The sequence below is a fragment of the Salvia splendens genome, chromosome 15 (assembly GCF_004379255.2).
Source record: "Salvia splendens isolate huo1 chromosome 15, SspV2, whole genome shotgun sequence".
NCBI classification, from domain to species: Eukaryota; Viridiplantae; Streptophyta; class Magnoliopsida; order Lamiales; family Lamiaceae; genus Salvia; species Salvia splendens.
This window is the reverse complement of record NC_056046.1, coordinates 6844044-6870350: the sequence shown is the minus strand read 5'-3', so window position 1 is coordinate 6870350 and position 26307 is coordinate 6844044. Positions and strand designations below refer to the sequence as shown.

The following is a 26307-nucleotide window of genomic DNA, read 5'->3' as shown; positions in this document are numbered from 1 at the left end:
TATTTATTAGAAAAATTCATGCATCAATGTGAGCGACCAATCAACCATCTCGTGAGTATGTCAATTATATATAAATAGGCAAGGAATCAAATAAAAACTTTTAATAATTGTGAAAATACAAAATCCTTTTAAATTTTTGATCGCAAAGATTTATGATGCATGTATCACCTTAGAAAATGAATGCAACATCTAAATTTAAATCTGACTAGAGGAAAAAAAAAAATAATATCCATTTTTAGTGCAGTTAATGTGATTGATATACAATAATTTCACACTGTCGTTTCATTGTTTTTTAATGTAGTTTTTGGGATAATTATTATAACTAGTATGAAGAGAGAGAGAGAGAGACATTTTTGTATTTATTATAGATTAGGGGTCAAAATCGCTTTAATAGGGTAGTAATCTTACTTTTGCAGCCAAAGCCAAACAACAAAAGGTGCATGCATTTGGACTGCAATGAGAAATATATTTGTCCATGCTAAAATAGTTTTGCTTAAAGTCTCATTATAGCAAGAGAGAGAATCTATCGTGAACTTTTAGGCACAGTTTATGTTGTGATGTTTGGAGCTACATATCGACAACAAATCTTATCTCATTTCAGAAATACAGAGTATGCATATACTAGTATTAATTTAAAACTTATAATGATGATTTATTCATTATTATATTATTAAATAAATTCCATTTTTACAGTATATACTGATGTCAATAAATACGGTATAACCCAAATAATGGTATATATCGAAATTTCGGTATGCCTTTGTATGTCACAATATATGAAAATTCACACTATTATCATACTGAAATCTTTCATAAAATATCATATTATATTGAAAATCACGATACACCAAAAATTCGATACTTTCAATGAAAAACCAACACAATAAGTCCGATATACTGGTAAATCCTTGTTTGTAATTCTTGTATGTAAACCCTTTAGAAGAGGGTGGGCTTCCACCTCACTAAACTAAGCCTTGTACGTGTACAAAAGCCAACTCAAACACCTTAATTACAAGATTTTGAAGTTGTAACTGAGTCTTGTATTCTTTATGTCATCACATACACATGACTCATGAGAGATAAAATTGGTATATATATTGGCGGGTCCGAGTAATGTCAAATTCAAGTTGGACTCATCATCATAATTAGTAGATTTTCCACTTTTAACTCAAACTTTATGTGATTACTTAGAATGGACTTCCACTTGAGAAATTAAATTCATGAGTGTATTGAGGGGACTGAGTAGTGTCAAATTCAAGTTCCAACTCATTATCTTAATTTCAAAACATACCATTATTTAACTCATTCACCTAGTCTATATGTGATCACTCTAGAATGGACTGAGTAGTGTCAAGTTCAAGTTCAAGTTCCACTAAGTTCAACTCAATCTTGACAATTCTCACTTGTGCAATACGTTTTAAAGAATCATGCCTAAATTAATTTGTAGTTCGACTCGCGTAACTAAGTTAAATTCAATTTATGCAATGATAGTGTTGTGCTTAGAGCACAACGCTACAGATGGAAGCGTGCCAGTAACTCACACGCTTGCGCACTAACGAGCATGCTGTCGCTTTTTTAACGTCCGTCATTCCGTGCCCAATCACAACGTGCTTTATTTTATTTTTTTTAATATTTAAAACCTAAACAAAATTCGAATATAATTTCGTACAATACTACTTGCTATGGCAAAAGCATAAACTAGAATATTACTGAATTTAGAGCCCAAAACGAAGCCCTATTTTATAGCCCAAAACATAAATCCTAGGGCTTCATAATCGCCATCAAAATCAAGCAGTAAACTTCTCTGCAAAATCAATTCTTTAAAATTCAAGCTCGGAAAAGGAGAGAAATCCTAATCGGCAGTGATGGAAGTAGGAGACGATGGAGTCGAGAATTTTGTGGATTCCAAAGACATGCAGCAGCAGAGCAAAGCGTTCGATAAACTCACCGACCGAGTCGAGGATCGACAGCTCGACTCAACAAGAGTTCAAGAAGTCTGTAATTTGTAGTTTGAACTCTTAGTCCTATTGTTTGAATCACATGGTTGATGATGATCTTCTGATTTATTTCTTGTTTGCTAATTTTGAGTAATTTTTAGGCCATGGCTTCAATCTACGCATCAAAAGAGGCTGATATACAAGCTGCTAGGTTGAGGTGTGTTATTTTTCTCTTTGCTCAATTTAATTTAGCCCTTTTTTAAATATCAAGTTTGATTATATGTTGAATTTTATAAAAAAATGTTAATTTCTTCGGATAAAATTATGTGATTTGTATCACATGCTTGAGATAAATTTTGCAATGTGTACTAACATTTTTTGGAATTCAGTGAGCTTCACTCAATGCTTGATTGCTGTAATAAATATATGAGCTAGAACACATGAGTTTTGGTCTTTTGGAAGATTTCATAGGTCTAGATATACTTATACGGTATATTACAATTAAGAAGACTTGTCTTGTTTACTAATGTGTAGTGAGACTCAGCTTAAAGGAATAAACTACTGCATATGTTAAAGATAAAACCATTGGAGAAAGCATTGCTAATTTTAGCTAAAAGACAATTGTATTGATAACTTCAATCTGTTTTCTGTGTAATACAATTTGATACTCCAAATAAAATGTATACATACATTGATTAGAAATCTTAAAATTGAAGATTAAACCTAGCTAAGCTAAGTGACAACATAGCATAACTGAGAATATTGATCCATTCTCCTCACGTGCTGGATGAGCTGTAGCTCTTGGCCAATGATCATGCACCGCCAGTCAGAATGTCTTTCCACGTAGGAGGAATAGGTTGAGATGCCACTGCTTCACGACTGATTTTATTCCTCTCTTTCTTAGCTTCTTGTGCATGTGCATGGCACTCACCTTCTCCCTTCCTGTTGCTTCATTGATCTTCGCTTGCTCCTTGATCACCAAGCTAACTGCTTTAGGGTTTTGAATCGATTTCGTAGTAGCGACCTGTGCTTTGACGCAGTGGAAACATATTTAGAGGAATGATAAGATTCTTGCTGCTACTAAATACAATCTCGGATTCTTGCAAGTTTTTATTTCCTTGAGATTTCACAAATTTTCCCCACCAAATTGGTGTTTTTTTTAATCACGCTGGTAAGATAAATCATCTCCATTTGAATGGTCTGGCATATTTGTTATCATGACTAATATGGCTGGAAGACTTAAGTAAAACTATAGATATTTCATCATGTGGTGTGGTGGAGAATTTTTTTCTTCTCGGGCAAGTTAAACCTATCCAGTTTTCCAGTTATGTCCTTTTGATAATTGACTGGCTTGAGATGCTAATGAATATTAGAATCTTAATTTCATTCATGATGAGCTCAATTATAATGGAGTACTTGTGTTTATGCTATTAGCCTATTAGCTCATGGCTTGGAACGTAACTACTGTCTAAGCTCTAGCTGTTGATATTGGTCTTATGGCACTTATCAATCGGAATGTTGAAGGTTTAGGTGTAAAATTGCTAAAAATAAGTATAATGTCATGATATTGGCATCAAAGTTATGTATGGAGTCCTTTGTTCATTTTATTTTTTTGTTTCTACCTTTTGAGAATTCAGAAAATTTACTATGAAATCCGTGTTTGGTTCTGTTGCAGGGAGAAAGAATTGGCAGCCGTTAAGATTAATGCTGGTGATGTCGACATCATTGCCAATGAACTGGAGGTAGTTTCCTCAAACTCTTGTAAAATCTTTAGGTGAAAATTCACTCTTTAGTGTAAATTTCTAATTCCATTTCCTCTGATTCTGATATAACAGCTCGACAAAAAGGTTGCAGAAAGAACCTTGCGTGAGCATAAAGGTGATGCTGTTGCTTCCATCAGATCCTTGCTCTACTAATTAAGAAAATTATGCTCGATTTGTATTTGCTGTGATGAGAAATCTTTGACAATATTTTCCATGTTAAGACACACGCCCATGATCGTTCAGCACGTTGTTATATCATAATACAAGGATGAATTTGTCAGCATTTTTTTACTAGTGTTTGTAAAATTTGTAACAAACAAGTTTGGAACTTTATATATGGTGTATCTTGAATTGTTTGAGTCAGAGATGGAGCCAAAAATGAGAATCACGAATCATTCAATCAAGCTCAAATGTGAATCATGTCCTCCTCCCGAGGCACATACAGGATATGTTGCACTATCTGTCTCGTCAAACAACGTTGCTGGCAGAATCTGATGGTCGAACCTCCCTCGGGTGATGCTACAGTATGTGCAGGGGGGAGTAATGCTACAGCCATCTGCATCTATCTACCTTTCTTTGGCAGCAGCAGCTCGCCCAGCTTGCATCTGAATTGCACATTGCCTTTGCATGTCTTTTAGCTTCTCCATTAATTCTTGGAACGAAGGACGGCTTTGGGGCTCGCTACAATAAACAGATAAATAAATGTTGTGATGAACTCGGTGACTAAACATGGTTCCATCTCCCATCAAGCATGCAGAGATTGAGAGAATACGAACCTATGCCAGCAGCTCTCGATAAGGGAAGTCCACTGTGGCTCAACGTCACTTGGAATCTCGAGGCGTTGGTTCATGAAGCCCACAGCTCCAATTACCTGCCCAAGTTGCTAAACAAATCACACACAATTCTCGCTGAACACTGTTTTTCAAGTGTATCAATTATTACCTGCATAGAATTGAGGTTGTCCCAGGGAATCTTGTGTGTGACAAGTTCCCATAGTATCACACCGAAGCTATACACATCGGACCTGATTATACAAAACAAGAAAAAATGGATTTAGAATTAAAATATTTACTTGAAACAAGATTTATTTCCTATTCAGTTGGCCGTACTTCTCATCTGAAGGTTCGTTACGAAGAACTTCGGGAGCCATCCACTGAGGCTGCATTTGCGAAAATGACAGAATGATTAATTTTGGATTATTCTAGAAGGTTCATGAAGCACGGACAGTCGTAGCATTTTGAAACGAAAAAAAAAAAAACACTCTCAGGTGTCAGTTATGTACCGTGCCTTTCCCTCCTGTCCTTGTTGTCAAATACGTTTCGTGTTTAAGACGTGAGAGACCGAAATCACCCACCTGCGTATGACGCATAAAATACATAAATGAACATGAAGAAAGTGACTGGAAATTGACGCGTAAAAGTGAGTGCAAGCTGACCTTGACCGTCCAGTTCTTATCGACAAGAAGGTTTGAAGACTTCAAATCACGATGAATAATGGGAGGATTGCAATGATGAAGGTAATTCATGCCGCGTGCCTGTATTCGTACAAGTTCAAAACAATAATGACTAAGAAAAGACTTCTTTACTTCATTCCAAAGATGCACCAAAGTTTAATGACTTACTATGTCCAAAGCCATCTGAATACGCCTCCTCCTCTCCAATTTAGGCGAATTCCTTTGTAGCAACCGGAACAGACTTCCACTGCATTAAATAAATGGGTTCATACTTGATTGCCTTAAGGTGCAAACCCGTGTGTGGGGGATTAAGAAGGATAAATCTACGCATTATAAACATACCGTGGGAGAAACTCCGTAACAATGCAAAGGCATTGAGATGAAGTAACTGCGCCCATGAAGAGGAGAATATTTGGATGTCGGAGTCTTTTCATAAGCGACACCTTGAAAACAAATACAATGAGACAATCTTTCTAATCTATAATAAAGCTCAAACGGTTCTATCAAAAGTAGTTTAAGAATGCACACGGACCTCCTGTCGGAAGGCCAAGATCATATCATCCGAATATTCCTGCTTGGAGAATACTTTGACAGCAACATCCTGCAGAAGATTGAAATTCATTCTATTACAGAGAAGACTAGGACATTTTCTCCTTGTGTATTAAATATAAAATTAAATTACAGCAAGAAGATAATATTTGGGAGTTCTATGTAAGGCCTAGGAGCATAGCTTAGTTTCTTTCTCAACCTTTTGATTTGAAAATTTATGTAATGACTGCACACTTGATCACCAACACTTTGGATAAACAAGGAAAATGTATTAGCCTAGTCAAAGCAACCAACATATATCATGGTTATTTGGGCTACATTAAGTGATCAACTCTACTAGAATGAAATGGGGAATAAGAAAAGAACCCGGCCATATCGTGTGATTTTTAAGTAACTGATTTAATTGCAATATTTGTTGAATCTGTTTGGGGTGGTGGGGCTGGGAGAAAGGCGAGCGAGAGTATAATGGAGTTAAAGAACATACTGATCCATACCACAGAGCATGATATACAGTCCCACAAGAACCTGCATATATATACCACAAGTTAGACATAAGAGGTAATGAATCTCCAGCATGATCAAGTCGTAAACCAATTCCAGAAAAAAAAGAAAAAGTAGTAAGGTGAGAAACAAACCACCGAACAAGCATAAGTAGAGAAATCTCCACTCTGAAACCTTACAGACTGATTCATTGTAATACAGGTCCTAAGTGATCATAAAACGCAACATAAAAAAGCAAATGCAGCAATACAGCTCAGATGCAATCTGTTTCTTAAGGTTTCTAAGTAGGTGGTCACTGAGAATAATGTATACCCCAAACTTTATCCTAGGTAATTCACCCTGATATCCAGATTGTGTGTTATCAAGAAGCTAATGCTCCAAAAATGACTATCGATATATTTGAAAACACCAACCTTGTCCAATTTGTTCACCAATAGTCAAGTCTTCCCATAAGATTTCATAATCCAAGCAGTCAGTCTCCATATCGATTTTATTAAGAGCACTACTACTCGTACTTCCACAGCTACTAGCGCTGCTTGTGCTGTTAACATTAACAAAAGATGACCAATACCCGGGAGCCTCATTATTAGCTGAATGGTTGGTCTTGGCGGTGTGGTTTTCTGGTTTTAATGAGTCAGCAGCACTCTTTTGCGGCCCCAACTCATGTTCTTGGTTGTTCTCCCATGAGCAGCCAAATTGGCCAGATTTTGGTTCTGCCCCGTCCTGTTCATTTCCTTTCCATGGCCATGTTAAACCTTTCTTAGCAATCCAAGCCTCTGCCTTTGAGCTAAGAATCTTAGAGATTCCTGGTTTCCCTTCGCCCTCGTCACCAGAATCTCTAGATGGCTTGCCTGGTGAATTTTCCCCATGACCACCAGAGAACACACCAAATGGAGAAGGATGTATATCACCTCTAGGCGTACTAGCTCCACTTGAAGCTGCATCCTCTCGATGTTCGGACATTGCTTCTGGGAAACCATGCTCTGAATGATGACTATCATTACTCCCACCTTCACGATCTGAGTTCTCTGAAGGCCTCATTTTCGATTTAACCTTGTTGCTTACCTTAGTAGCCTACATGTGATTTTGAATGAAGTCAGCATATGCTATACATATAGTACTATCATAACTTCGACAGAATAGGATACGCACCAAGTTTGATATTTTTGAAGCTATCGCTACTTGTAGAGGCTGCTGATGATCAAGTCCAAATTTGCCTGAAATGGTCCTAGCCCTGCTAAATCTTGACCCCGTTCCCGAATCACCGAGTTCCGAATTTACCGCCTGTGCTTCTATAAATGGTCTAGAATCACTCGATACACATATAACACCAACTAAAGTGTCATCATCATCATAGAAAGGGGTGTTCGTTGCCACCGCTAAGAACCTATCTCCCCTCTTGTTTTTAACCGGAACCTGCCCTGTCCAGCTTTCACCAGCTGCCACACGACGCACAATGTTACTAGCCACAGCACTGTCTCGAGGATCTGTTAGTAGCTCGATTGCGTCCTGCCCTAGAGCCTCTGTAGTCGAGTATCCATATAGTTTCTCAGCACTTTTATTCCTACATCAGACAAACACACTCTTATCTTCTCAATAAACATACTCAGCATTTAGCATAAAAACCTAATCTCATTATAATTCATGTTTTTAAACTTGATAAATCCTTAGGCATTTGCTTTTAAAATGTGTTACTAACAATGTTCCAAGAATAAATTTAGCATCGTCATTTAACCAAAGCCATTAACCACAACCATAAATTGCCTAAAACACCAAGAATTCGGTAAATGTCTAAATTTGGAAAGTACAGTTGAGCAAAATTCAACTAACTAACCAGTAAATTATCTGGAAATTGAGATCAAATATATGAACCGACTGCCCCATCGACTGCAATATATTCAGATACTGCTTATCCGTGAGCTTCACCGCCGCCGGTCCATGGCCTCCGCCGCCACGGCCGCCGCCAGCTGTCCACGAATCAGTGCTATGGCTCTCCCTCTGCAGCGGAGACGCATGCCGGAAAGTGGCGGAGCCTTTCTTCCACGCCGTCACCACATTCCCATCTCCCGCGGCGGTTCTCCACCGCGGTACCCGCTGCGGCGAAATAGAGTGAGACCTCTGCTTCTGCCGGCGATCAGCCGCCATGATTTCAGCCGTGGAAGTCGTGATCAGCTTCGACATCTCGTGCTTCAAGTGCGCGTGACCTAATTCTAATTCATGAATCTTCTTCAGCAGCTCCTCCGCCGGCGGCGCCGAAGATGACGCAGCTGCTGCTGATTGCTCGGTTCCGCTCTCCATATTTCTCGAGACACTTCAAAAAATCAAATCTCGAAAATTGCAGAATATCACTAACCCTTTAACACCCCTTCAAAATTCCAACCAAACCTGCAAAAATCCAATCACGGAGATGCGAAAACTTCAACTGAAAACGAAGAAGCGAAATCAGATTTCCCTCAATACCTTTTATATCTGAATATCTCTCTCCCTCTCACCGTATTTACCCACGGAATGGATCTATGACTAAGATTGCCAATGTCTGCCCTTAATCAGAATAAAAAAGTTCCCAACACTAATTCGTGTTTATGAGAATAATGTGCAATCAAAAATACGATCTTTTTCGCGAGTTCTACAAACTACACCTTTGCCTTTTTCCCTCTCTCCAACTTCTGGGACTCAACTTTAATCAGATTTGTTCTCAATCACCTCGTAGCTCCCTCTCCTGATTCTCTCTTTCTCTATCTAAACTGTATTACTTTCTGTGAGCTCTAAAGCTTCAGGGGCGGTTCTTGGGTTTGGTATAATATTGAACAGATTTGACCTTCATTTCCTAGTCCCACTCGCGAACATAGCGCGTGTAATGCACTAACTCCAAACTAGCCAATCATGGATCGAATGAGTGATGGACCATCACTGCGTGTGCGTGAGTCGCGCGCGTGAGGCATCATTTTCTTGTTCAGCCTTTTTCTTTTAAAAAAGGTTTGAACAATTAACAACCAGCTGCCTCCAATCAATTTCATTATTTTAATGCTTTGCATTATTATTATTATACAAGTAGTTTTTCATTTTTTATTTTTTATTTTTTATTTTTTATTTTTCGAGTATGAACTTTTGTTTGATATTGTCTTCCCCAAATGTATCCTCCTATTTAGTTGAAAAAAGGTTGATGTTTTGTTATCAATGTCAATAAATATCTAAGGTGAAAGGAAAAAACCATAATGATAAAATCAATAATTTTGGAATTTACTTTTTTTTGTCGTTTTCTTTTCTTTTCATTTTCTATTTTTCTGGGTGACTTCAGCCCACCTTATTTTAATGGCCTGATAAATTGCAATTTATTTTGTCCATTTCTCATAGTTGCGACATAAAAATAGCAGCACCAGATACTGGTGGGTTAATAAATATATTACTACTATATCTTTTTCTTATTAGTTGTTTTTCTTTATTATTATTTTTAGACTGGAAATAGCACAGTGATTCCATGATCATTTCATGCGTAAATGCCAACTAGATCACACTATTTTTAGCACTTCTTGTATGTTAATGTATTGTGTTTTTTAAATTTAATTTATGTGATTTTCCATACCACATAATGCAAAAATGTTCTGTCTTCACAAACATGGATGGGGCAATTTAGTGAAACGATGTATTTATTTATTGTGCATAGTTTCAAATCAATATTGAATTATTTTTGTAATATTTTTCCTTTTAAAATATAATTAATTATAAAGCTCTCATTAGAATATGCACCATATTAGTCATTAAAGTATATTCATAGAGTGTTTTTGTTGAATAACATTTATAAGTGGAATGCTTAAAGTTTGGTATACCCTAAGTTAACTGCAAATTTCAATTCAGAATTCTACATAAAAATAGTTTGGGTTAATAAAAATATTAAAAAATATCCTAAGAACTTCACTAAATATTAGTACTATAAAAATATTTATTGAGAATGTTTGGCCATTATTATGCCATGTATTTCCTTCAATCTCATTCATCAATTTATTGATCTAAGAGATAATATAAGTGTTTAATTATGCACTAGAGAGTACAAATTAATTGCTCTCTAATCAATCATACATACTATATATAAGAGAATAATACTACCTTAAAATGCAAAACGTAAAATAAAAGAGAACACCTAAGATCATTTTTACTTTGTTTTTAGTTCATTATATAAAATCCGGATTTTAAAATAAACTAAATGATCTAAAATAGAAAATGACCTAGGTCATTTTAAATCCGAATTTCTTTTAATGAACTCAAAACAAAGTACGAATAATCTTAGGTATTCTCTTACAACGATCAATATATATTGGTTATGCATTATGCGTTTAAAGCTAGTTCGTATTGATTACATGTATATTAATAATAAGAGGGAACATCTTCTATGGTACACGAATTTTGTTCAAGTATCATTTTAGGTCCGTAAACTTTGAAAATATCATTTGAGGTCCGTCAACTATGAATTAATATCAATCGAAGTACTTTTTTACCATTTTCAAGTTTTTCTGGACGAAAATACCCTCAATACCTTGAAGAGTACATATTTTTAATAAACTTGTCACATACTCATATTTTTTATAAATATCTTTACTATATATTTTTGACGAATTTTCTAAATATAATTTGACCTTCAATATTATCACTTAATTTTGTGACATGCAATAAAAAGTTCCTTCAACTTTTTATAGTGAAGAATTTTAAAATATTTTTGAGGTGTGGATACTCATAAAAATTAATGCCACAGTCAATAGACGACACTTGAATATTGATATACACTAAGGTATTGACGACCAGTTTCAAATATCGGAGAACATAATGGGATCCGATGAGATAGAAACAAAGACATGGAACATGTTCCCTACTCTTAACGGTTTTCTGTTTTTCATAATTGTATAGAATTTTTGTATTGGTCATTCATATTTATGAATCGTTCATTAGAATCAACATTCTCTAATAAATCTAGCGGGATCAAGAAGTTATCAAAAAATTTGTTTAAAACTTTTAGTTCTTATCAATATTCAAGTATCGTCTATTGACTGTGACATTAATTTTTACGAGTATCCATACCTCAAAAATATTTAATATTCTTTAATTATAAAAAGTTGAAGAAGAAACTTTTCTTGCATGTCACAAAATTAAGTGATAATATTGAAGGTCAAATTATATTTACAAAATTGGTCAAAAATATATAGTAAAGATATTTATAAAAAAATATGAGTATGTGATGATAAGTTTATTAAAAATATGTACCCTTCCAGGTATTGAAGGTATTTTTGTCCAGAAAAGCTTGAAAATAATAAAAAAGTACTTCGGTTGATATTAACTCATAGTTGACGGACCTCAAATGATATTTTCAAAGTTCACGGACCTAAAATGATACTTTAACAAAGTTCGTGGACCAAAAAAGATGTTCCCTCTAATAATAAACGTCGATCTATTTGCATATGAAAGAAGTTATGACATGCAAGTTGTTTGAAGTGCTTGTGGTTCGCCTTTGGGTACAAGAAATGTGGAGCTATTTTTGGTGTGTATTTGCGTGCACAATATGATTGGAAGGCGTGCATTTCTTCAATTATTACAATCTTCGATAGAGACACTCGAACATGCAATCCAATCTAATTATTGTCAATTCCTATTCTTACTACTACTATAAAAACGATTATCTACATTTTCTAAGCATATTTTCAAAATAATCACCAATTGGATACTAAAATATTTCCATACATTATGACAAAAATCTAATCTTCAAACTTTTAAATTATGAACTACTCATTATTAAAATAAATACATGTGAAATTACATCAGCATTCCCCCCCTTTTTTTTGCTTAGGAGGCCCCAAATGCTTCCTTATCTCTATTGTGATTGGACTGTGCTAACCCAACGTTGTGATTGCCTTTTGCCTTTATCACAAAAGACGAATTTGTGTACATTGATTTCACCTATTTTTTACTACTATTATTATTTATATAATTGAATATGAAATAGGTTGAAGGATTTCTGTTTCCAGTTGTGAGTTGACATTTGAAAATAAGAGGATAAGTAGAAGCTCATAATTTAGGTTTGGTCAAATTGGTCAGGTTAGGTTTAGTATGTCACCTACATCTCATTGCACCACACAAAAATCTGTGGTAGGTCTCATTACTTCAAACACTCCTTCCCTTCTTCATCTTATCTTCATACTGTCATCACACACACACACACACACACATAAAACTGATTTTATTATTCTAACTAGAATTAAGCAGTTCCAAAAGTGGAATAATCCTCAGTAAGGGGAGCTTATTATATATGGTGAAATTAACCACCATCTTCCTCTAAAGTGTATTATTGTGAGTGACTACAAAATGAGGGAAACTAAAAATACAACACAGGCACAAACACGAGCACGAAAGTGAACCATGCAAGGCTATCTTAGAGTAGGACCAAGGCCAACATTCTTGTATCAGCTGATGTATAAATATTAAAGAGTGAGGAGGGGTCGGCGTACTGCTACCTCGACTCACCCAGCATTTGGTAAGCCTCTCCGGTGCAGGGGAAGATCGAGAGAAATGAGGAAGTAGCATCGTTCTGATTCAATGATGTATTGAACTTCCCCTTTCATCAGCTTCAGAATTTTTCTGCACATGCTCAGCCCTAGGCCTTCCTGAGTCACCCATCGGCTGCTGTGGAACATGTCTTGGACTAGTTCAGGTGGAAGGCCTTCCCCCGGGCACACGATCCTTAATAGACAAAACGAGAAATGTCATTACAGTGTCAAGGTTGCTGAGATTACAACACGAGATTAGCAACGACAACCAAGGCATCAAGATTCATACCAGTGTCACCCATATATGAATGTGGAACTTAATAACAACACACATCACACAATTTTACACAACAAATGCACATGCTTCATGTCCTCTCGCGAGAGGAAAGAACCAAATATAAATTCTAAGAGATATAGATATCATTATTTCAGCAAAGCAATGAGAATTTACCACTTTTTATAATACAATGTTATCAGTTTAGCTTCAAAATTCGTTGCTCATTTAAGGGAATTTATTTACCTGAACTCTATGTGCACAATGTTCACTCCTTCAGAAACTTCCTTCAAGCTTGGTCTGAGTTGAATTTCCACCCAGCCTTCGGGGGACTGTGCATATCGGGCCATGCTTATCAGAAAATCAGCCAAGACCTGTTGGACTCTAACTTGATCGCCACAGACTGTCAAAGTCTTGACTTCTTCTGGCACATCACGGATCAATTGCAGACCTCTTTCTCTCAGCAACAACATAACTTGGCTCACAACAGCGTCTATTACACTCCCAAGCACAAATTCTACACTCTCAAGCTCCAACGATCTATCAGAAACCGACACTAAAGAAGATCAGTAATATATACTCCTTATGTATAAAAGCAACTAGCACACTAAGAAAAAAGGTGGGCGGTAAAAGAAAAATAAGCAAGCACTAATTTTCTGTCAATTTAGCATCTGCTGTAGCCATGGAAAACATATTTCCTTTTTACCAAAAATAAGAAAAATGTGTTAACCAATGATTTTGAAGTTCAAAGAAAACACACCCATCCTCGATGTTTTCGAGATCAACATCCTTCATAATCTTTAACATCTGTTTCTCACAAGCAGCACTGGTCTCAAGAAACTGCTTTTGGTCTTCAGTCAAGTTTGTAGCTTCCAACAGTGAGTTGGTGAAACGGATGCCACTTAATGGGTTTTTTATTTCTTGACAGATGTAAGCCAGCTCCTTCATCTTTGAGAAACACTTCTTTTCCTGTTGCTTTTGGACTCTCAAAGCCTGCTGCAATTCAGGGCTAGCAATCTGCAGGAAGCAAAAAGCGCCAACAATCTGTCCGTCCATATTCAGCCGCTTGTTTGCTGTCAACATTGCTTGCACATATTTCCCACTTTTGTTGAAAAAGGAAAACGGGAACTGATCAGCGTCCTGGCCTCCAATTGCATTGTGCAGTACAATCATGAACGTTGTCATAGCATCTGGGCCTTTGAGCCGGCAGCAACTTCCAAATATCTCCCCAACTAACATCTTCCCCAAGACATCCCCTCTACTCCATCCAGTGAGCTTTTCCATGGCAGTGTTCCACTCGGAGCAACAGGTGTTCTCATCCGAAGCAAATATAGGTGGGATCAGAGGGTTGGGACTGTGTACAATTGCTTTGTAATCACCTTGAATGTGGATGAACTTGTCCATCACCACTTTCTGGCCAGTAATGTCGTGACCAACAAAGCATACACCAACTATATTGTCCGTGTAGTCCTTGCTGCAGCAAGCATTGACAATCACATATACAGCTTTATCATGTTGTTCGCTGCCAAATGTCCTCAACCTTAGTTCTATATTCTTATCTTCTTCACCTGCAGTAGTCAATTGGTTTCCATAAGCATATTGAAAATTGAAATAAACTACTGGTATGATTACGTGGACGACATTTGTCTTGCTTTATAATATCTTTAAAAGAAGAAAATAGAACTGCATATGGAAAATATAAGAAATGCAATAGAACTTAGACTGAAGGGTGCCACCTCTTAGAGCATTTAACAAGAGCTTGTCAGCAACTTCTTCTGATTCTTTGTGGACAAGATCATGAACCAAGGATTTTCCCATTGCATCTTCAATGGAAAGACCCGTCAACTCTGCAACTTTGGCGTTCCACCCATTAACGCGGCCTTCAACATCTACAGCAAATATGGGAGCAGTGGCAGTCTCTATCAACCTAACCATTTCTCTGGCTACAGAACTGAGTTCATCCATCTCTTGAATTTCCATGTCCCCACCTGGGGCAGGTATCACTGCCTTAGAGTTGCTTCCCTCAGCATCTCTAAATGAATCTCTTAGAATTAGCTGGAGAGAGTGTATGGCGTCCATTTCGGCATTGTCCCATGGCATACTCCGGCTCTTGACCACTTCTAGAAATGCCTTAAACGAAGAACGGGGATGCATCCTCTGATTATCATCTTTGTCCTCTGGGTGATGCTTTGCACCACCCCATTTGATCTCTTTTGCAGTGTGGGAACGGAACCAGAACAAATAATCTCTTGACGTGATGTACGCAACAGCCATTCCACATACTGCATCACCTAGAGAGGCTGCCCCAGGATACCCAGCATCACCTAGACTATCTGTACTCAAACCCGTTGAGTCCCCATGTTCGGCCAACAACCACTCCACAATATCCTTGATCTGTGCTCCAGTAGGTGTTACTCCAAGGGGGTAATACTCCCCTTTATAGAAGAGAGCAGCTCCATCACATTTGACAAGGTCCATGATACTAGGGCTCTGTGTGATAATACCGGTTGGTGAATCACGCAGCAACATATCACACAACAGTGTTTGTGTCCTTAGAACACGTTTATCCGACAACTGCGAAGCAAGTTGTAATTCCATATTCAGCTGAAGCCCAAATGCCTGCATCAGGAATTCACAAGCATAACGAAGTGGGAAAGGAATACATCTTGCTGATGTGTGATGCCCAACAACCAAGCCCCACAGCCTCATTGAATGCCTTCCTTTACCACCATCTTCATCACTTCCATTGATGATAACAGCCAATGTCAACGAGGCAATAGATCCCATATTTGCCATGTACTGGGCATGGCAACCATGAGGCGCCCTAAGCGTCGAACCAACCAAACATAAGGGCTGCATCAGCGCCTCGTCCTGAATGACCTTTAGAGGAGTTGCGTGACAGTCCACAATCATCCTCACTCTATTCTGCTTAAACAAGAACCTCGAAGCCTGTGGTATATCTGTAGAAGGATAATGCAAACCAAGATACGGCTCCAAATCTGGTCTCTTACTCTCAGCCACAACCTCACCATGCTCATCCTCGTGAAACTTATATACCATAACCCGATCATACCCAGTGAGCTCCCTCACACTCTCAACCACAGTATCACACAAGATCTTGATATCACCACCAGGCAGTGACTGCAAATGGGAAATGGCTCGGACGGCCAGCTTCTGCGACTGGACTGCACCAGCAATAGAGAGCGCTGGGTCCTCAGTCCTAGCAGGCTCTAAGTCAATCACAATCCCTACATCTATCCTATGCAGAATCGCGTAAAATGGCTTCCCCGAGCTCTTGGAATGAATCCAAACAGGATTCAACAGAGTAATCTCCCTTGCCCCAAAAGCCCTCTCCAACAGCACAGAGCTGGAGGGTGTGAAAAGGCTTCTCACATCAGTCCCAATCGTCAAGAACTCCGGCTTCTCAAGAATCGGGACCGACTGCGGAGTCAAGGCCAGCATTTCACGGGCGTTCTCAGAGTAGGCAATCACCCTAAAATCAAACTCGTCCACGGCTATCATACAACCAAAAGGCTGAATGAGGCCGCCACGCTGCATTTTTGACAAATAAGCAGTAATCTGCTGCTCAGGAATAGATTGATTAGTAGTCCTCACACTCTGTGAATAATCAAAGGATCTCCCAGACTCACCGGATTGCTCAAAAACCGCATGAAGCCTAGCATCCGCAGTGAATTGCGCCACAGCCTTACTCATAGATTCCCCTCCCCTGTTTAAGCTCGAATTATGGTTAAAATTGCGGCTTTGATGATGGGACGTACCTGAAGACTGGGCTTGTGAAGTATTCTCGTTTCTCCCAGAAGCAGCCATCTCTTGGAAGAAAAAACACTCGCAGATTGGAATTTTCAAGAAAATGATGAGGTTTTATTGAAAGGTAGATTCTTGGAGCAGTGATTGACTGAATTTGTTCTCCAAGTAGACATTTCGTCGAACATGTCGTCAGCAGTCATGTTCTTCCCGGATTTCAAGAGAATCAGGTAATTAATTCTAGATCGTGAAGCTTGTTAATCGAGGCCTAAATCTTATCTACTAGTAGCAGTATCATAAAGAAGAAGACGGCTTTCATTCATACGTGAATAAAAGCTTTTCCATTAAATTAGAGATTCAATTTGGGGAGATGGGGACCTCACTCAACTTTCATAAACATTGTGATCATCACATCACGTGCTTTTAATTTTCAGGGCGTCAACCGTGGGGCGCCTTAAGGCGCACCCTAAAGTCCGTCCTATATACCGCCACATCAGCATTTTATTTGTCTACCCTTTCACATGCAATGGGGCGCCCTAAAGGGCGCCATATAAGTTTTACTATTGTTTTTATTAATTAGTTTAAATGTTTTTAAATATATAAATGCAAACTGATTTAAAAACACAACGATAAACTAAAAAACGGTAAATACTATATTGATTAAAAAAAATTACACGAGTTAGAAATAAAAAAAGTTGACTACTCTACAAAAGCTCCAACTTCCGGTGCAGCTCATCGATCAACCCCTGGAGGTATTCGGCTCTGGCCGAATCCGTACACTTCATGAGGGCGTTATGCGTGTCCAACAACGTCCGCGCCATCGAGGCCGTTGCCAACTCCGCGTAGGCAAGTGCCGACGGGGTCGGGGTCGGGGTCGGCGATGGGGGGCAGCCGCGGCTTGTGAGGAGGATATCGCCTTCGCCTTCGCCTTCGCCTTCCCCTTGTTCTTCGCAGCCTTGCCGCCTACGGGACGCCGGGAGGACATCTGTGTGCCGGAACTCTCATCCTCCGTGTACGTCCGGTTGAGATCCACCGGATATGCGCCGCTTTCGCTGCTCGTGTAACCACCAGTGTCGGTGGTCTTCGTCCTCTTTTGTCGCACCGGTGTGCAGAATCTCGCCTTGGAACTTCTGCTTGTCCTTCAAGAGCGCCCAGACATTGAAATGCTTGAAGTCGCCGTACATGGACTGGTACGACAACAACCTTCTATTGCGCACATCGCTCAGGCTCTCGCCGCTTCCCTGCTCCCTCGAGCACTTCTCGTACTCCGCCACGAACAGGTTGACTTGCTTCTTAACCTGATCCCAGTGCTTGCGGAGCTGCTCCCTATGGCGCTTGTACGGGCTCGGCGGCTTCTCCTCATTGTAGCGCTCGGCGATGCGCTCCCAGTACGCAAGCTGCTTTTGGTTGTTCGCGAATACATGGTCCTCCGAGATATCCACCCAACACCTCGCCAAGACGAGGGTTTCATCTGGTTGGTAGTTCGTCCTCCCAGGGGCGTACTCTTCATTCATTGCCGGAGGTGGCAACTTGTACGCCCGGTACTTGATCCGCTTCTTTCTGGCGGGGGCGGTGAGTTGGAGACGGCTCCATGTCAGACAGACCGTACGAATCCGTACTGAATTCGGGATCGTACTGCGTGTCGGGGTCGAACGACCGATATTCGTCAGGTTGTGTACCCGGCCAACGTGCACCATCTCCAAACATCGGACTATTGGGACTTGAGTAATCAACGGAATCCATCTTCTAGTGTAAATTGAGAGTGAAAATGCGAATGAAAATATTACAAATGAAGGTGGGGTAGGGGGTATTTATATAAATAAATTTTTTGAATTTTTTTTAAAAAAAACAAAAATGCGTTGCATCGTCCGCGCCATCGTCTGCATCGCTCACAGTGGGCGGACGATGCCCTATCGCCCGCGCTTCCTCTGCGGACTATCTGTCGGGCGAGGACGACACATCGTCCATCGTCCGCGCACCCACAGTAGCAGACGATGGCATCGGGCGGCCTATCGTCCGCCCCACTATGGGCCTCAATCATGTCTAATACAGTTAAAACTAGCATATGATAAAAGTGAAAACTTTCCTTTTTTTGTTTTTACCTTTTTCTCTTCTTTTTCTTCAACATTAAGATTCTCTGAGTTGAGGCGTAATCAATATGCTTGTTCAATTATAGTAATTTTAATTTTGACTTAAAAAGTGATTATTAACATTTAGTACTATCTAACTTTTTATGATCTAAAATTATTTAATTATTTCCGGTCATCAATAGGTGTGTGGTCAAAATGTATTTTTATTTGTTTTAATTATTGAGTTGGAATTTCTTGTGGTGTTGGATTGTGTGCAAAATTTAGACAACAGAAGCAGAGAATCTGATTGCTCAATCTATGTGATGTAGGGCTCTGCCCACGTTCGAATACCAGATTCACATGTTTATTCCTTTTTTATTTGATTTTCTAATTAAATTGAGAATTGAAGCACACCGTTGAACACGGATCATGTCATTTCACTACCATACTAGTAGTGATTGACTTATAATTTCATACACCTACAACATTTTTCATGATTGGAATTACACCTTGATTTTAAATATAGTAAAAACAAATCAACTATTAAGGACGTGGGTAGTATATATAACAGACATTTTTTTATAGACGCTATAATTTGTTGGAAAATAAGTCAATGTTATAAATCACAAATCATAGCATTGTAAGCAAACTTGTTTGATAGACTCTTGTTCTATATCTTACATACATTGTAGTCTTGCATCATGCCTTCTCCTTCCACTGCTGTTATCGCTATGTCCACTGTTATCGAATGCACCGTGTGCATTGCCCTCAACAATGGTTCGGCTAGTGTCTTTTAGCCATCTCTTTTTTGGCGGCAATAGTTATCTTGATTTGGCATGTGTTTAGTTCAATTGTTCAAGGGATAGTTGAGGGAATTTTTGGTGATTGATTGTTGGTTCGATTTTCTTGGCCAGAATGATGACACGATGGATGCCTCCTGACCGGACCACCTTTATTATCTCGGGTTTCATATTATTATGTGTTTCGTTTGTTTGGGCACTGCTTGAAGGATTGTTGGCTTGTTGATTCGATTTTTTAGCCAGAATGTTGACGTGGTGGACGCTACTTGACCGGACCACCTTCATCGTATTCACTAATTGTGATTAGAACTTTATTTTAAAAAAATAACTGAAGTTCTTTTGTTTTATAAAAATTTAAATGTTAATTTATCAAATAATCTATCTAGCCTAATGAACATTTTACTATTTTAATCTTATCTACCAAATAACAATGTGAAAACTAAAATTTCAGCTATGATTATCTCTTACTAATCTAGACACGGTTTTTGTCTTGATTTCAATATATCACGGATATCAGACATGCCCTTCATTTTCATTTTGTATAAGAAGAAAACAATAAAAAAAAAGTGGTGGGACAATCAATCGTGTCCATATTTCTCTTTCAGACCACATTCTACCCACGTGAAATCGTACAATAATTGATACCCCATCACCAACACCAAACACTTACCACTCCCAATCCCATCTTCTTTATGTTATCTCATCTCCATCACTTCATCAATTCTCACATATTCCACCCATCGATCTTGCAGAAGATGCTATACTCGGATTAAATTTAAATTAACAATGGATCATTCATTCGTAATTCCATGTTTAAAATCAAGAATCTAGTAAAAAAAACACAGTTCCTCAATCTGCAGTTTAGCAGTAGCAATATGCATTGACCGGCCTTTTCTTTCACTTGGTGTAGAGAACATCTTCCCACGGGTGGCGGTAGAGGGGCTGCTTCAGCCTCTTCTGGTCGAACGTGTGTCTGAACTCGAGCAATGAATGGATTGATTGTTAGGACATGATAAGAGGGTTAATTGGTTGCTAGTTAAAGAATTGATAGTGTAAACTCACCCGATGAGACCAATGGAACGAGCCAGCACGAAGAGGCCGTTGAGGTAGCCAATGCCGACGATTTCGTCGATTTCTTGCTTGGTGAACATGCCGCTACCTGCGAGAAGGTCGAGGAATAGGGAACCAATGGCACCGTCGACGTTGAGGACTAGATTGTTTGCCTTTGAGAGAGTGTACGTCTCAACTTCCACCGCGTACTCCATGTACTTCACGGATGGGAAGTTGGTGCGTGCAAACAATTGTAGCAACTCCACTCTCTTGTCTCTGTTGTCACCCCTCTTGATTCTTTGCAATTGGGAAACAAATGAAAGAACTTCAGTAACGAGTTTGAAGAGTTCGACGATCAAGATAAGGATAGCGTGTGTACCTATGGCCGATACCAGGGACGCGAATGCCCTTCTTTTTCATGCTTTCAACAAATTCATAAGGTGTAAGGCCCTGGAAGGAAACAGCATGTCAATCCACTTTCAAGAATGAAAAGAACAAAAAAATGAGTCATCAACTCATCAAGAATCATGATAACTCACCCTTTCATAAGCATCCTTGAAGTATCGAGCAGCATCATCAATAGCGCCACCAAATCGTGGACCAATTGTCAATAAACCTGTTAAAGAAGCAGTTAAGTTGTGTTAAGTGACAAAGAAAAACGTCAAACATCGCAACCTTTTACATATTGTTTCTAAGAAACACAACTCCATATACGAGATAGAAAAACTTCGGATTTCTAACTAACTTACCCGAAACAAGACTAGAGACTAGGTCTTTTCCAGCCCTAGCAGTTACGATGGTGTTGTGAGCACCAGAGACGCAGGGACCATGGTCGGCACAGAGCATGACACATATCTGTTAAACCAACAGCAATACTGAGTAAACAGGTGAAAATCACAGGGGAGGAAGGGAGGTAGAGCAAATGCACAATAAATCACCTCAATAAAACGTGTGCAGTAACGAGGTAGGCTTCTTTTGAACCACAATAAAGAAATGACATCACCAACACCTAATCCTTGTTCGACAATGGAAGACATCGGGACACCAGCATACGCTGGCTCTTCACCTGCGAGTCAGTAGAAGTCGAGGCTGAGCATATGTTTCCTATGGAACAACATTGTTCGATAAACTAGTTGAAAAATACCCCTATCATCAGAGATTGTGGAAATAATATGCGTCGGAGCCCGAACTTTTCCACTTTTGATTGCTGTATTGAGATCTTCCGGTATTTGAGGGGGTGTAACCTCCTTGACTGGTGTGGTTTTGCCTTCCTCAACCTAATATTGGAAACTGATTTCAGCAACAGCTGATAATGAAAAAAATAGCAGCAATCGGATAACCTGACACTCACCAATTTCTCGAATGTTTCCTTAATTGCACGTTCAAATGCTTCATAAGAGGTTGGGACTGCTGCTCCAGCTTCTCTCAGGGCTTGGTTCTTGGCCTGAGCAGACTCCATTTCACCACCGCTCTTAGCCCCCTATCAAAACAATCAAAGTTTTAGATGTGGATATCCCATAGAGTCAACACCGTGGAGCAAATGTTCTTAAGATTTTTGCTTACCGCATGACCGAATTGTACTTCTGACTTGAACAACGTAGCACATGTTCCACTAACCCAGGCAACCACAGGCTTATTGATTTTCCCCTGTTTAAGGGCCTCAACTAAGGAATATTCATCACGTCCACCAAGTTCTCCAAGAACAACGATCATTTTAACCTGTTACATGGAGGAAACCAAGATGATCCATCATCCCCATTGTTCAATTCCATTAAGATAAACATTTTGGGTTGTTAGCTGATTACCAAGCTCTACAGAACAAGTTACAAATGATAGAAATATGCTGTACCTGAGGGATATTGTTAAAGCGCAGGACATGATCAGAGAGTGTCGATCCAGGGAACACATCTCCCCCGATCGCAATGCCTGTGTAATTCAAGACGAACATTACAATCCAGTCGCAGTCATAACTGAAATTACAACAGGTTCATATTTTTCATACCTTCATAGATTCCATCTGTGACCCTAGCAATGGTGTTGTACAATTCGTTAGACATACCACCCTGTAATAGAGTAGTTTAAGATCACAATAGATTTACAAACATATGCTTAAGTTCGTTAGCAAAAGGATTCTAGGATGCATCCAAGCAGATTAAATAGGCTTAAGATTCTAACTGAAGCAGATCTTTATATCTAAATGAATAAGTAAAACGCAAGTAGGAATCTCTCAGATGATCACGCACAGATTTGGAGACAAAGCCAACAGATCCGGGCCTGTACAGCTTGCACTGAATTATGTTATCGATCGTTCCAGCTGTATCACCTATCTTGAAAGCTCCAGCTTGGATACCTCCAACAGTAGCAGGACCAATAACAACCTAAAATGTGATCCTTTATGTTAGGAACAGATTTCTGATAATCACAAAGAAGCATACAAGATGCATTATGAAGGAAATTTTTTTGTGACGAATCATGAAAATGAAGTAACATTAGACACCTTATTGTTGGCTTTAGCATAGGCTATCAGTTGCTTTGTGTCTGACTCAGGGACACCTTCAGCAATAATAGCCACAACTCTAATGGTTGGCTGCTTCAGAGCAGCCATAGATGAAGCAGCAGCACTGCAGTATAAAAAATTGAATAATGTAACTGATCGCACAAGAAGCAAGAAAGAGAGGTCGAAGATTTTCTTAATCAAGAAGGCCAACCTTCTGTATGATGCAAAGTTAATGAAGACATCAGCTGTAGGATGTGCAGCACAAGCAGCTTCAATACTGTTTCGTTGCGAAAGGAACATAAAAATATCAGTGAGATACTAAAAAGGCCTCGTTTAGGCAATGACTAGATTATTGGTTTTAATAAATGAATGAATGCATTAGAGTTGAAAATAGTCTCCCTACTAGCTAATACAGAAGAAGTAAATGTGCTAGGAAAATAGCACTCACGCAGTGTGAACTGGAATGGCGATTTCCTCCTGACCAAAAAATAGCTTCTGGAATCCCTCGGAACCAGGATTAATAATTCCAGCAACAGAAGGTGTTTCTCTCCCTAATCAGCAGACACAAAACGGACAAGTCAGTCAATCTCTTTTAAACAACTACAAGTGGAATTCAGTTTTTCATAAGAAGTCACATGATCTTTCACCAATGACATACCACAGAGGAAATCAAAATCAAGCATCCGCTGAATCGGGAGCTGCTTGTAGTTATAAAACAGTGCTTGGGTGGTTTTCGAGAAAAGTTGTCCAGTTGCCATGGTGACTTCAGAAGAGCCCCTGTTTACCCACGCGATATTAGAAAAAGGCCAAACCAAGAATCGTCCTCAGAAACATGATGGACATCATTGCATCACACTGAACATTAGGCTAACTTCTTAAAAATGAACGAGGAAAGCATCCTAGAATACAAATCACATCTCATTTTGCTTGGGATGTTACTGTGTAAAAAATCAACTTCTTCTATTATAAATTACTCAGAAAAAATCCCAACTCTATTCCTAAAAAACGCAAAAACCAACTTTTCGAACTCACATTTTGATAAAGAAAATTAAAATAATAAAAAGAATAATAAATTCGAAATTCTTAAACACAAATCAACAATCCTATTTTCTTTCATTAGGAAGAATCTTTTTCAAAAACAAGAAAATCTGTATAAGTGTAACATCTATAGTTATTCACTAATAAATTGCTGAAACTGCAGTCAGGCAAGGATATATATACATCACACATGAATTGAAATGCAAGTTTAGTTGCTGATAAGTTCAACTAAACAATTGGCAAGAAGTTCTACGCTCCAAGAAAATGCAATTAAACTAATCTCCGACACAAAGAGTTGTTTGATACATGGATCCCTATAAATCACCAACATAAAGACAATATATAACCAAACCATCACAAAACACCTACTAGCATACTCCTAACTAGCAATGTCCCAATATAAGCTCAAATACAACTAATTTTGATCAATAATTCACTCAGAGATCTATACCTCAAACAAATCAAATGCGAGGCAACATAAAAAACCACACCAAAAATGCACCAAACAACAGATCACGCCACATTAACCATAAACCCACCAAACCATGCACGTGAAAAATATAAATGCAATAAAAAGCTCTGATTGTTCGCACAGAGATTGGCTTCAAATAAATTGAAATTGAACCGAGCTGAGCAGAGACGAGAAATCAGTGAATGAGCTACCTCGTAAACATCGAAAAAGAGAGAAAAGGGGAGAGATTCGATCAAACCTTTTCCAGTTCTCCAACAATAGATAGGAATCAAGGAAAAGGCAGCCAAAAAATAGATCCAAGAATCAGAGCGGAAGACGTAATGAGGAGGGCGGGATTGGGATTTATAATAAGAGACGAGGGAATGTGTTGGAGAGTGTGATTTATTAGCTGTAGCAGTTTGACTGATGTGAAAAAAAATTGAAAGAGATGAAGAGATGGCTGCAATTTTGGATGGTAGTGATGATGAGATAGGTGGATTGGATGGGCGGTGGGCTTGACTTGCTTGGAAAATCAAACAAGTACTGCTACTCAATCTCAATGTGATGCAAAGTTAGACATACAGTGAAATCGAAGAAATAATAAAGTTTTTGATAAAAAGAAAATGATTTAAAGATTTTAAAAAAATATGACTCAGTTAATATTATATTTTTTTCATCCTGTAATAGGAGTGTGTCACATATTTAAAAAAAGTGAGTTGAATAAATTTGTGAGATATATATTTTATTTATATATTTATAATAAAATGTGAGCGAGATAAATTGGTAGAATGTATAGCGCACTTATCATTTATGATAAAAGTAAAATAATATTCTAATTGTGAGATGGACATGAATCTTCTTGTGGGATGAATAAAGTATTGTTTTGTAAAAAGTATGCATTTGTTCGTCCAATACAATTAGTTTTTACCTATTTATAATTAATTTCTTTTTGATGAGATAGAACTCATTTCTGACCTAAAAATAATTCGATCGCTTTTTCTATATCTTTTATTAATTTTACATTAAAATTCGTATTATTCATTATAAAAGTTTTTTTAGGAAAATAGAAGAAGATAGATGTTAAAATTATAAAAGTTCTTTTAGGAAAATAGAAGAAGATAGATGTTAAAATTATAAATATACCTCTACACGATAGATGGAAAATATACCTCAAAAACAAAAGATTCTGCATGAGTGACAAGTGTATGCATGAGATTTAAAATACAGGTCAAATATGGAGTAATTATTTTGTTTCAAGTTAACACTAAATTAAAATACTATATTCCATCTTCCTAAAAGATTAGGTCTGACATATACGAGCATCATTCAATCAGTCATGAGTCGTACATTCTAAATGTTTCACACTGTCAAATTTGGCAATTAGGTACGAATGTGAGGGGTTCAATCATGCTATGCGTACGCAGTGGGATTCGAACCCAAGCTCATTGCAGTAAGATCTGCCCAACGATAATAAAATTTGGCAATTAGGTACGAATGTGATTCTTGATTTGTATCCCACTTAAATAATAAAGAAAATGAAAAGATAAACATACAGTGAAATCGAAGAAATAATAAAATTTGGCAATTAGGTACGAATGTGATTCTTGATTTCAATTTTCAATTTTCAATT

The 26307-nt window shown here is 38.3% G+C and overlaps 4 protein-coding genes across 7 annotated transcripts; 1 reads left to right on the top strand and 3 right to left on the bottom strand.

Moving 5' to 3' along the window:
• The first annotated feature begins 1762 nt into the window (after window positions 1-1762).
• On the top strand, window positions 1763-4063 carry LOC121768249 (huntingtin-interacting protein K-like). The gene is made up of 4 exons (XM_042164674.1): window positions 1763-1994; window positions 2099-2154; window positions 3613-3679; window positions 3773-4063. The coding sequence occupies exons 1-4, from the start codon at window positions 1866-1868 to the stop codon at window positions 3851-3853; spliced, it is 333 nt and encodes a 110-aa protein (XP_042020608.1). The 5' UTR covers window positions 1763-1865; the 3' UTR covers window positions 3854-4063.
• Window positions 4011-8972, bottom strand: LOC121768248 (probable serine/threonine-protein kinase DDB_G0282963). Of its 4 annotated transcripts, none has more exons than XM_042164672.1 (14): window positions 8664-8972; window positions 8038-8588; window positions 7356-7767; window positions 6617-7277; window positions 6187-6227; window positions 5686-5754; window positions 5496-5596; window positions 5322-5400; window positions 5136-5234; window positions 4983-5054; window positions 4810-4859; window positions 4643-4724; window positions 4477-4571; window positions 4011-4381 (listed from the first exon to the last, which is right to left on the bottom strand). In XM_042164672.1, the coding sequence occupies exons 2-14, from the start codon at window positions 8499-8501 to the stop codon at window positions 4267-4269; spliced, it is 2340 nt and encodes a 779-aa protein (XP_042020606.1). In that variant the 5' UTR covers window positions 8502-8588; window positions 8664-8972; the 3' UTR covers window positions 4011-4266. The 4 variants fall into 4 exon arrangements, 3 of the variants coding, with proteins under 3 accessions (XP_042020606.1, XP_042020607.1, XP_042020605.1); XM_042164673.1 differs by having other exon boundaries at window positions 8843-8971; XM_042164671.1 differs by having other exon boundaries at window positions 8038-8972.
• A 3489-nt stretch (window positions 8973-12461) lies between these two features.
• On the bottom strand, window positions 12462-17171 carry LOC121768247 (phytochrome B). The gene is made up of 4 exons (XM_042164670.1): window positions 14744-17171; window positions 13768-14575; window positions 13254-13547; window positions 12462-12926 (listed from the first exon to the last, which is right to left on the bottom strand). Exons 1-4 carry the CDS (start codon window positions 16833-16835, stop codon window positions 12707-12709), a joined length of 3414 nt encoding a protein of 1137 aa, XP_042020604.1. The 5' UTR covers window positions 16836-17171; the 3' UTR covers window positions 12462-12706.
• A 3084-nt stretch (window positions 17172-20255) lies between these two features.
• LOC121766410 (ATP-citrate synthase beta chain protein 2) lies at window positions 20256-25211 on the bottom strand. The gene is made up of 17 exons (XM_042162701.1): window positions 24937-25211; window positions 23847-23965; window positions 23637-23739; window positions 23400-23465; window positions 23189-23312; window positions 22935-23069; window positions 22694-22754; window positions 22541-22617; window positions 22255-22410; window positions 22043-22171; window positions 21836-21968; window positions 21630-21757; window positions 21441-21546; window positions 21231-21307; window positions 21071-21141; window positions 20704-20988; window positions 20256-20614 (listed from the first exon to the last, which is right to left on the bottom strand). Exons 2-17 carry the CDS (start codon window positions 23944-23946, stop codon window positions 20539-20541), a joined length of 1827 nt encoding a protein of 608 aa, XP_042018635.1. The 5' UTR covers window positions 23947-23965; window positions 24937-25211; the 3' UTR covers window positions 20256-20538.
• Window positions 25212-26307: the final 1096 nt, after the last annotated feature.

What these genes read in the sequence shown, in the direction of transcription:
- LOC121768249 (XM_042164674.1), top strand. Translation starts at nt 1,866, where the DNA reads ATGGAAGTAGGAGACGATGGAGTCGAGAATTTTGTGGATTCCAAAGAC. An exon ending in ACTCAACAAGAGTTCAAGAA is followed by an intron (nt 1,995 to 2,098) that starts GTCTGTAATTTG and finishes AGTAATTTTTAG; the next exon opens with GCCATGGCTTCAATCTACGC. An exon ending in TCATTGCCAATGAACTGGAG is followed by an intron (nt 3,680 to 3,772) that starts GTAGTTTCCTCA and finishes CTGATATAACAG; the next exon opens with CTCGACAAAAAGGTTGCAGA.
- LOC121768248 (XM_042164671.1), bottom strand. Translation starts at nt 8,501, where the DNA reads ATGGAGAGCGGAACCGAGCAATCAGCAGCAGCTGCGTCATCTTCGGCG. An exon ending in AATTTCCAGATAATTTACTG is followed by an intron (nt 7,768 to 8,037) that starts GTTAGTTAGTTG and finishes TGTCTGATGTAG; the next exon opens with GAATAAAAGTGCTGAGAAAC. An exon ending in TCTTGGCCTTCCGACAGGAG is followed by an intron (nt 5,597 to 5,685) that starts GTCCGTGTGCAT and finishes TTTGTTTTCAAG; the next exon opens with GTGTCGCTTATGAAAAGACT.
- LOC121768247 (XM_042164670.1), bottom strand. Translation starts at nt 16,835, where the DNA reads ATGGCTGCTTCTGGGAGAAACGAGAATACTTCACAAGCCCAGTCTTCA. An exon ending in CTTGTTAAATGCTCTAAGAG is followed by an intron (nt 14,576 to 14,743) that starts GTGGCACCCTTC and finishes TGACTACTGCAG; the next exon opens with GTGAAGAAGATAAGAATATA. An exon ending in ATTGTGCACATAGAGTTCAG is followed by an intron (nt 12,927 to 13,253) that starts GTAAATAAATTC and finishes TTGTCTATTAAG; the next exon opens with GATCGTGTGCCCGGGGGAAG.
- LOC121766410 (XM_042162701.1), bottom strand. Translation starts at nt 23,946, where the DNA reads ATGGCAACTGGACAACTTTTCTCGAAAACCACCCAAGCACTGTTTTAT. An exon ending in GCTTTAACAATATCCCTCAG is followed by an intron (nt 22,411 to 22,540) that starts GTACAGCATATT and finishes TCCATGTAACAG; the next exon opens with GTTAAAATGATCGTTGTTCT. An exon ending in AAGTACAATTCGGTCATGCG is followed by an intron (nt 22,172 to 22,254) that starts GTAAGCAAAAAT and finishes TTGTTTTGATAG; the next exon opens with GGGGCTAAGAGCGGTGGTGA.